Genomic DNA, 10,502 nt, shown 5'->3' with positions numbered 1-10,502 from the left:
CAGAACTAGTTCTGGAAGTTCTGATCTTAGTCTAATTAAAGATTTATAGACATTAAGCTACAGAAATGCTGAAGGAAAGTGTCCAATTAAACCCATTCTGCATCACTTCCAGTAAATGTAAAAGTTTCCATTTATTGTTTTTTTAAGCTGCAGACAGTTAGAAGATGGTCCATTAAGCTGTTCTGTTTTTTGTTAGAGTCCTGGGTTTACCCTCTGACCGATTCATCCTACGACAGTTTGGAGAACGAGCTGGACGACAGCAGCGGGGGCTCACCGGGTTTCTGCAGCAGAAGACCCCTTCGATCCAAACCCCTGCAGAGCAGCCTGGACTCCATCCTAACGTTCAGCGACTACGACCAAGACACCGACCCAGAGGTGCCGCTTAGCAAGGCTGAGGGCCTGCTGGGTGTCCGGCTGCGCTCCGCAGAGAGGCGCAGGAGGCAGGAGGCCCCAGCTGTGGAGATCCCCCCCTCCCTGGACTCTCTGTCCCTGGAAGCTCGGCATTCGCAGAGGCGGAGCTCAGAGCCTGCTATAGCGTACGCCGCAAAGTTCTGTCCGTACATGTCGGGCAGTACGGACGGGCTGAGCTGTGAGGAGGAGGAAGAACAATCGGAAAGGCGGAGCAGCAACATGTCCAGATGTCAGAAAGCGAACAGCGGAGGCGCTCTGGGGGCCAGCTCATCCAGTTTGTCCTCTCTAGGGTCTCCAGCTCCAGTTCGCTCCTCCCTGGACTCTCTGGACTCCCTCAGCACAAACCAGACCAAACCAACGCCTCAACCGTCCGGCTCTGCTCCGACCCCGAGCGTTCACTCTAAAGACCAAACACCCAAAGAAGCTCACCACCGGGGGGCGCTGATAGGCTGCATGGGCCTGCACCCAAACTCATGGCTGAAAAAGGATCGAAGGCTGTCCCTAACTCACCAAGAGAGCTTGGAGAAGGACGACGAGGACAGGATGGGGGTGAGTAGGAAGCTAACTCCTCTTCATTTATAAAAAGTTTAATTACTGATTACAAATCTATGAGGTATAAATCTGTTTATGACACTTTAAAATATAGGAAAGACAAGAGAACATGCCATTCAAGTCAGCCTGATGTTTACAGATGTTAATAATTAATGAAGCTGCTTTAAGTCATCTAAAATGATCTAGAGATTTAAAAAAGAAAAATGGTGGAAAGCTGGATTCAGTATCCCCGTGTAAAGGACGGCTTTGAAGCTTCTGAGGGGAAGCTTGTGGTTTTTGCGATGCGAAAGGCACCTTACCGCAAAGCAAAGTAGTTCAAACATTTTTGTATATTAATGTTGAAAAACCCAATCAGGGATTAAATATAAGTTTGAAGTGAATCGAAACAAGCTAATTAAAAAAATCAAATTCTAAGTTAGAGAAAAGAAACTAAACTAGGGCTGCAACTAACGTTTATATTTGCAAATCGATTAATCTGTTGATTATTTTTTCGTTTTAATAATCGGATAGGCAAAGATTCATTAAAGAAAATATTTTAAGAAATCAAACCAAGTGAAACTAAAACTTTTCCACTTGAGTTCTGGATAGAGAATGTTGACAGACTGAAATCTTTTACAATTCCTGCTCTGTCAGCTAAAGGCATGCTATAAAGTCTCTATATTCAGTTAACGATTAATTGATCACTAAATTAGTGGACGATTATTTAAACAATCGATTAATCTGATTGTTTCAGCCCAAACCAAACTAATCCTACAAATCGCTTTAGTGCGTGCAGTACTTTATTTTCTCGATCTTTAATTTTGATTAAAAAAAGCTCGTCTCTGCTGTGTTTCTTCACCCTATGCCACATCTAGTTCCGGATTGGGTTTGGCAATGCAAATGTGCAAAAATCAGATTTTTCCATCTGTGTGAATTTCTCTTTATGTACTTCAGAGAAGCGGCTAGGCTCTCTCTTCACTGTATTCACTCAGCTAGAATCGCGACCTTCTCCCTATCTAGGGAAAACATGTAAATCGTTAGCTCGGGGCGTGAAAATCAGCCTTGGTATCAACGCGTCTTAAAGGTGCAGTAGGAGATGTTTTCTGACGCATTTTTTTTACCAAGATCTCCCGCTTAGCAAGCAGTAAAATAGAAGGTCTGGAAGTGAAACTAAAATAAATGGTCCCTGCTACAGTGAGAAATCATTAAATACCCCGACCAATCACAAAAGGCGGCCCTTGTCCCTCCCCCCCGTGCGTGTGCCCTGACATATGAACGAATCGACCCCCCATCTTGCAGGACGCCATGGCTGGAAGCTAGCCACTGTTATGCTACGTTCGCACCTAAAGCAGCAGGAGCAGCAAAAACGCGCTTGCTGCTTCATTTTTGATACTTGTACAAGTTTAGTTCTGACATCGTTGCTGCTCCAGCTGTACGGTGGAAAAAGTGGGTCTGATGCGTGTTAGGCGGTGTCCTTTCTTTGCCGGTAACAATGGAAGCCAATATGCTGTGATCAGTGGGTAAAAAGTAGTTTGAATCTAGTTTGAAGTGAGAAAGTCCACCTAAAAACATCGTCAGTGCAGTCAGTTCAGCAGCCTATGGCGCGGCCACCTCCTAGCGGTTTGCCGTGGCAACAGGAAGGCCTTTTTTATGTACGGAATCCAAACTGCAAGCACCAGGATAAAAGCTAACATGTTTTGCCGGCTAAGTAAATTTAGGCGTTAATAAACCGTTTAAAATAAAAAATCATAGCGTTCTGCATCATCAGCGCTGCTCTAGACGCGCTGCAGACAGCATGCATGTTCACATGTTTTGAAGGCGTTGTTTCGAGGGGTGGTCTGAAGGGAGAGGCATGGTTGTGTATGTTCAAAAATAGCTGGAACCGTTTTTCCAAGAATCTCCTACGGCACTTTTAAGGTTCAGCTTTTAGCAACAAAAGCTTCAATTTGTGAAAAAAAACAAAAAACCCTCATGCTAGGAGGGTCAGGATCAAACATCCAGTGGTCTATGATTTAGAAGCGTGGTTCATTCTTTGCCCGGCCGTCAGAGGGCAACACGGGTCGTTTCTCAATTCACAAGAACGTGAGCACAGTACGGACTCGTGTCGTCCCCAAGTATGTTCTTGAGAAGAACACAGGAAATGGAATGAATGGGACACGCAGAATTGGAAGAGCACAAGGGCTGAGGTTGATGACGTTTCAGGAGTACATGAGCACATAAGAACGTATGGCATGTTCTCGTCCATTTGGAGAATGCTGATGTCTGTGTATTTATACCTGAGGGACTACTTGAAGGGTTTTTACCAAACTCTACAGACTAGCGTTAGCGAGTTCATTTCCTCACAGTGTGGAACAGCTGAGAAAGGAGCAACGAAGCTGATCTCCAACAATCAGCCTAAAGCCAAAACATCCCGCAGAGGCTCAAAGGACGCAGGAGACAAAGGGAACAGCCGACCCTCCAGACCAGAAGCCTCCAGCCCCTCCCTGCTCCGGCGAGCTGCTGGGAGCCTTCGCTTCAACAAACCCACCAGGGTTCAGTCTCCAGATTCTGCCCTGACGGTTCAGATCAGCGACCTCGGAGGTGATGTCGTCACTAAGAGGTGCGAAGCGCCCGAAACGAAGCAGCAGCTGTTCTACAAACACAGCGGGCCGTCGCTGTCCCTGTTCAGACGACAGAGGACTCCCACCGTGGAGGACTGTAACAGCCGGCTGTACCGGCGCCGCGGCTCCGAACCGGAGCGGCTGGTCGCGGACCGGGCCTCCGCCTTCACCAGGGTCCGGCTGCCCAGCGACCCGGGACTGAAGCCGCCAGAGGCAGATCGGCAGGCCCGTCTCTGCCTCTCCCCCTGCACCACCAAAGCAGTGAGCGACTACTTCTCCTCCCACCCTCACAGCGATCCTCAGAGCAGCCAGGAGGTGGCGCTAGCCCTGGTGGAGGGTCAAAGAGAGCGGTTAAAGCGATGCTGTGATCCTACAGCGGAGCCTGATCTGGAGCAGCTTCTGTTTGCTGAAGAGTCGTACGTCTGACAGTAGGAAACGCTCCAAACACTCATCTCTCTATGCCCTTTAAGTTCAGTTATAGAAACCAAGAAGAATTTCTAAGATCGTTTTAATCTGCTTCTATAGAAAACTTCTCCTCTTGCAGGTTGCTTAGTGCCTTTAAGGAAAAGTTCATTTTCAGCTCCTATCAGAACCCCCCAAAATAACATTGTAATAACAGATGGTTTTATACGCAGCTGCCAACTTTACCTGCTGTTGCCTTTTTTCTTTTATTTAAATCAGAAACTCCAGCTGTTGTCATTGGACTGTATGGTGGCTGTAAAGTTCAAGCAGATCAGTACAGATCTAGGAACTCCTGCAATGTTTACTTAAGACTTAGATTTTATTTGTCATTTTGTTTACACAAGTGTAAAAAAAAAAAGAAATTTCGTTTGGAACAGCTCTCTGGACAATTTCATCTTTTTTTAAAAGTGCAAAATAGTAAAAATGACTGTAAATTTCTAATTTTTTTTTTTTGACTACATGAGTTATTGCTATAATAGTAGAAATACAATCTAATATAGCTCCACTTTAAAGTTTGCATTTATCCTTTTTTTGCCAACTTTGCATTTATTTTACCTAAGTGAAGTTGCCCCCCCCTCACCTTCTTCAAATGGATGTCAATTAACTCGACTCTGTGCTCGTTTGTGCAGCAAAAATCGATGTTTTTGCTGCTTTTGCCTTGAAGATATTAATGAAAGGTTAAAGGTCAACCAGTCCCCCCATTATTATGAAATCAGACAAAATTGGTGTCAATCACCTCGGCTATGTTTGTGCAGCAAAACTTTTAATTTGTGTTCCTATCATTGTAAAGATATAAAGAAAAATGTTCTCCAGGGGTCATCAGAGGTCAACCACCATCTTTAAAAGGATTTCTGCACAAATCAACTTTGTCTGATTCGAAGAAGGCGGGGCAACTTCGCTCAGGTGTTTATTTTCACCCGAGGCTGTGTTGCTTTGTATTTTAGCTTTAAACGAACTTCCTTACACTGTAAAACAAATAGAATATAGTTCAATTTAGCTTCTAAGGAGATTTTAAAGTGACTGATTCAGAGGCGATTCATTAGAAAGGTGATTTTTTTTTTATTTCTTTTTATACACCAGTGTGTTCCAGTCTTGTACAGACAAGACAAAATAGATCTGTTTAGGAATTAATTATTAAGGCGATACATTTATTTTTTTTTTACAGTGTTTGAAAATTAAGTCACATGTGCATGTTAACTTTTACCAAGTTTGTTATGATTGTTAAAATTAGGAGCCCAGATTATAAGGTTTAACTCATAAATACATTGGATTTGATACTAGATAGACAAATTGCTGGTTACAGTTTGCATTTCACTCTAGAAAATGTTTTATTAAAAAAAAAAAAAGAAACAAAAAACTGGACGACAGATCTGTGGCAGCCCACAGCACCACCACTTTCCTCCCACCATCGTGCATTCTTCAGTCGACGTTGCAGCGTCCCAGTTTAAGCCGAGCCGTCTTTGCTTTGCCGGATGTCTGCCACGCTCTCTGGGACTCGGGCCACCATGCCGTCCAGGGATTTGGTCAGGCAGATCTGGCAACCCAGACGAGATCTGCGGCGGATTAATAAGATCCAACAAACATGCTTAGTTTGGTTAACTTTTTACTTACTTATATTCAACTTAATCTGTTAAAGTGGTTTATTTATAGGATCTACAAACAACAAGTTAAACATTTTTTTGTAGGATGGTTTGGACCGTTTTAAACTTACTTTTGTACCTATTAAATATGGACTGGAGTTTCCTATAATAAATATCTATTTAATGAAGCACAGCCTTGGAACTTTTATTTTCCTTACAAAATACACCCAAAATGATTTTTTTCTTTAAATAGTTAAAAGAAAAAACTTTTTAAACCTCAAAGAAACCTTGTTTTAGGGTTTATATTATATATATATATGTATATATATATATAAAGCTCAATACAACAATGTATTACAATGTAATGGTTTTTAATCTAAATATTGTTTTTGCCTACAAAAAAACATATGTTGTTTAAATTTGGTATGTTTACGGTGCCAATATTGACACTAGTGATGTAAACAAATAATCCACTTATGATTAAAAGTCGATAAATGGTTAATTTCCAAGAGTGGAGGCTATGGAAAGCTGTTTCATTTAAAATTTAATAAATTCTGCTATTTATAAATATTTTAAATCATGAGTTATTTACCTTATAATGGAGTTGACACTTATTTTGTAAAGCTTCCGTACGTATTTCAGTGACTTGTTGATCTTTTTTTGTCTTATTTAAATGAGGGTGCGGGGTTTTATCTGCTGGTCTGACGTCAGTGATTCAAAGTAAAACGGGAATTAAGTTTCCAAATAAAAAACAGAGGAATAAAAGAATTGATGCCATTTTTTAAAAATCTTTCTAAATTTATTCAACTGATTAACAACGTATGAAAACAGAAGCATCCAGACTTATTGAGTCTGTCTTGATAGAATTTTAGTGATGAAAATGAAAAAAAAAAAAAAGGAAAAAGGTTAAAAAAAATAAAATTCCCTAAAATATGTAGTAGCTTTTCAAAATAAAAGTGTCAAAAAATAAAACTCCATTATGAAATAATTAAATAAAATTGGAAGTAAATTTATATTAAAAATGAGATCAGAAAAATAAAAATATATTGTAAAACATGGATTAACTGTCTTCGCCATCTACACGGCCGAAAAAACGGCCTTAATTGATATCAAAGTCTGACAGGGTAATTTTGTGGCTTAAAAACCTTTGACTATTTGTGTATAGGAACTACTTTTCCTCCATTCTGTTTCTCATATTGGTGACGGGAAGGACACTGTAGTATCTGAGGTACAGATGGTGAACCTTTCACTTCATTTCAAAAAACCTGAAGTAAAAAACAAGCCAACCTCATTCAGTAACAAGTTGCTGCCACATAATTTGCTGAAAAATGTCTTACAGATTTCTGTTTTGTCAAACTTCCATGCTGCATATCAGTAAATCAACACTTCTAAACTTTGACTAGGCCACTCCATAACCTTCACCCCCATTCTAGATGAAGATCAACTGTCCAAAATAGGATAAATTCATGTTTTTAAAAATGCTAACTGTTGCCGTGACGAATGAATGACTAGGTGCTGCTTCCTTACGTCTCAGTCAAGCCATAAGCCAGGTCCAACATGTCCATCTCCTCGTCTGTGACTGGCCCCAGCTTCTTGTAGACATCCTCGTCGAAGATCAGATGACACGTGGAGCACGCCAGGGTTCCCTCACATGCTCCTGCAACACACACAAGCTCATTTAGGCCTCCAAAGTCTCAAACTGAGAGTCCTGCTCAGGAGGGTTTTCTTACCAAAGCCATCAAAGTCCAGGTCTTCGTTGATGACGACGTCTAGCAGAGAGTCTCCAGGCGACGCCTTTACTGTGATCTTCTCGCCGTCTCGGTTGATGAAGTTGACGGTCACTTTGTTGTCTGACCTGAGGCAATAACTGAATTAGAATCACATTTTAAAGCTTTGCTATCTACTTTATTGAGCCACACTTGGTGTTTTAGTCTTATTGAACTTCAGTGGGAGGCTGAAATAATCTATTTGGCATCTATTATTGAATTTTCTGCGATACATCACTCCAAGAGTCACCTTGCCATTTAAGGCAGTGAGAGGGAAGCTGGTTACACCCATTAAAATAAGGAGCAGCGCTGATGGTATCAATACAGAAAAGGCAAATGTGATTTCCTCTTTGTGTGGTTTCCTCTTGCTGCCGCTCATGTAAAAGGATTCATTTACTAATTCTTACAGCTTTATATTTGCTCATATTTCTGTTGTAAAATAACCAAAAAATGCACTTCCTTCTACCACCAGCAGGGGGCTGTAATCATACAAAGGTTTTCCTTGAGCTCTGAGCGCCGGTTTGAGGTCAATAAGGAGAACGGGGCTGAAATCCATCAAATCAATGCAAGCCGAATCACAGTCGGACTAGAAAGAAGTCCCAATTAGTATAACTGCATTAAAATAAGTCATCAGGATCACCTTAAAGTCTCAGAGAGCCATGAGTGGATTGCCCTGTGAGTGACCAGAGCCTCAGAAAGTCCCGGTAACGTACATGTCTTTCCAATAGCAAAACAAAAACGTTTAAGATCATTAATCAAACCAGAAACCACCATGTTTAACATCAAAATGAACGTACTGGGTCTGGAGTCTAAAGGCTAAACTGGGCAAACTTCCAAACTCTAGAAGGTTGGACTAATAGTTATGTTTTATAACGTCCCAGATCCTGGCTGGACAGAAATACAGCTGAATTCTGTTAGCGGAGCCAAAAGAAGAGGGGTTCCTCTGCAGCCAGATAAGGAACGTTTCCGAAACGGCAGGACTAAACAAATCACCGCAGTTATATTCTAGATGCATTAGTCCCACAAATCCACCAAATGCAAACCTCGACATTCGATTAGTTCTTAAAAATGAATGATTCTTAGGAAAACAGTGAATCCAAACTCTGGATGTTAGGATGATGATCACGACTGAAGCTAAATACTTTAAAGGTAATTTTTATCCTTGAGGTGTTTATGATAAAACCCTGGAGACGATTTACTCCTCCATCCTGTTACCGGAGAAGAACACCTTATCCCTGCTGAGTGATCCCATTTGTTAATGACTGATGTCCTCAGAGGACCAGCTGTCTCTTTTCATGCAAACATTACACTCACTGACTTGCAGGAAGCCTCAGAACCAGGGAGAACCCACAATAATCCACTATAAAAAAAACTGGAGGTATTAACCTGCTTTGTCCTGCACTGCGTGACCTTATAAACCAAACACGTGTTCAACTTTGGACAGCCACATGGGTTCCTCGTCATGTTATTCACAACTCGCTCGCATTTGGATCTGACGTGGGTGTCAGAAGGTGAAACCTTCAACCTTCTCTTACACAGACTAAATGTTTGTCATGGAGTAGTTGAGCCGTGGACACAGCCTTGCACCTGATAGAGGCCTTGATCAACTCAGGTTATTTCACTCCTTTCAACAAGTCTGATTGGTTCCTCAATGGCTGCAGATTAAAAACATTTACACATCTAGGCGTATTTTTAAAGATTTGATTATCCTTAAAGTACTTCATGTAGATTGGAATAGATAATTAACTGCTTAGTTATTTAGTTAGTCAGAATGATGGGATTAAGAGATTTAAAAAAAGATTGATAATGATGGGATTATGAGATAAAATAAAAGAATGATGGTAGAATCATGCTGTGGGAGTGCTTTTCAAAATCAACTTCGAAAACATTTTTTCAGACATGTTGAAAGGTCAAAATCTAGGTTTCAATGGGGTTTAAAGCAGCTTCTAAGAATTCAAACCAGGTGTGAACAATGGCAACTTTAAAAAGGAGGTGATTCTAGCCAACTTCCCCGCTGCACTTTAAGAAGGGTGGTTGGAGATTTTCCTGGTAAAAGGTCTTATTTGGACTCCTTGAAGACATAAAGAAGATAAATCTGCTACGGGAACAAATCAAAGCCTGGAGGGTCAAGTGGTGTCAACCAGACTGGTGATTCTTCATGACCGTAAGTTGCAAGCCACGCAGCCTGGATCAACCAAAACACAACCTGCCATGGTGGGTAGCGGACGGAACAGAGAAAAGTCTAAGTGTGACAGCAATGATTTGTTTTCCAAAAGTGAAAAGAAAAAGATAAATTCACCCAGAGAAACACCTCATGTTTGACAGGACAGGACCTGTGACTCAGATGTCAACGCAATGGCTCTCAAACTAGGAGCTCATGGGTTCAAATCCCAAACAAGTCCCACACAGGTAAGTCTTGTCTTTTTCCATCAAATGTAGAAGGGAACAAGAAAAGCATAAATCCGCCCAGAAAAAAAAGGCAAACTGGAACAAATGTAGAAGAGACATCAAAAAGATAAGAAAAGTCAAAACATACATCAGAAAACAATGTCTTAAACACCAATAACAGTAGTAGTTAACAAAACTTGAAAATGCAACATATAATAGATGGCTATATAGTGGCCTTGTAATGCAGGTAATGTTGTGTAGTGTAAATGTTACTTTGTTTAAGTTTAGTAAGAAAACTACTCAAGACAACTTTATTTTTACTGTCTTTAAAAGTTTTATTCAGACCTTGTTTCCTGATGTATAACCCCTTCCGATTATTGTCGTGGAAACAGGGAGGGGACACGGCCCCCTCCCCGACCCACCGCAGTGGGTAATTCCAGGCTACGTCAACCACAGATGGAATTGAACTCAGACTCTGCACCACTGGCGCCTTACGGTCGCAGACAATCCCACTCTGCTGTGACACCTGTCACACTTTGGACGTTTCTCCGGGCGCATTTATCTTTTTGTTTCAACTTCTACATTTGTTGGAAAAATAGTTTCCTCTGTGGGATTTGAACCAACAAGCTCCCAGCTTGAAAGCCGACGCTTTAACAATCACACCACAGGCCCTGTCACTCTATGGTCCTCTTCTCGTAGCGCATTTATCTTTATGATTTCAATATTCACTTTGAAACCCAATAAAATCTTGAAGTTGCATGTAT

The 10,502-nt window shown here is 41.4% G+C and overlaps 2 protein-coding genes across 2 annotated transcripts in view; one reads left to right on the top strand and one right to left on the bottom strand.

The window, feature by feature from the left end:
* Positions 1-90: 90 nt before the first annotated feature.
* On the top strand, positions 91-4,423 carry LOC107087174. The gene is made up of 2 exons (XM_015378598.1): positions 91-960; positions 3,288-4,423. The coding sequence occupies exons 1-2, from the start codon at positions 562-564 to the stop codon at positions 3,966-3,968; spliced, it is 1,080 nt and encodes a 359-aa protein (XP_015234084.1). The 5' UTR covers positions 91-561; the 3' UTR covers positions 3,969-4,423.
* An 842-nt stretch (positions 4,424-5,265) lies between these two features.
* The window catches only part of fdx1 (ferredoxin 1), an 8,405-nt gene continuing 3,168 nt past the window's right edge, over positions 5,266-10,502 (bottom strand). Inside the window, exons 2-4 of the mRNA XM_015378610.1 lie at positions 7,315-7,439; positions 7,112-7,241; positions 5,266-5,557 (exon numbers count right to left, since the gene is read on the bottom strand). Coding sequence (XP_015234096.1) covers positions 5,449-5,557; positions 7,112-7,241; positions 7,315-7,439 — 364 coding nt within the window. The 3' untranslated portion in view covers positions 5,266-5,448. The remainder of the gene's footprint in view (positions 5,558-7,111; positions 7,242-7,314; positions 7,440-10,502) is intronic.

The sequence above is a fragment of the Cyprinodon variegatus genome, unplaced genomic scaffold (genome assembly GCF_000732505.1).
Source record: "Cyprinodon variegatus isolate N-32 unplaced genomic scaffold, C_variegatus-1.0 Scaffold9, whole genome shotgun sequence".
NCBI classification, from domain to species: Eukaryota; Metazoa; Chordata; class Actinopteri; order Cyprinodontiformes; family Cyprinodontidae; genus Cyprinodon; species Cyprinodon variegatus.
Note: the sequence above shows the minus strand (reverse complement) of the source record. Positions and strands in the feature narration are given on the sequence as shown.

Bases quoted from the DNA above. Each gene is read 5' to 3' on its own strand.
- LOC107087174 (XM_015378598.1), top strand. From the start codon at position 562: ATGTCGGGCAGTACGGACGGGCTGAGCTGTGAGGAGGAGGAAGAACAA. The intron at 961-3,287 runs GTGAGTAGGAAG...ATTTCCTCACAG, and splicing joins ACGACGAGGACAGGATGGGG to TGTGGAACAGCTGAGAAAGG.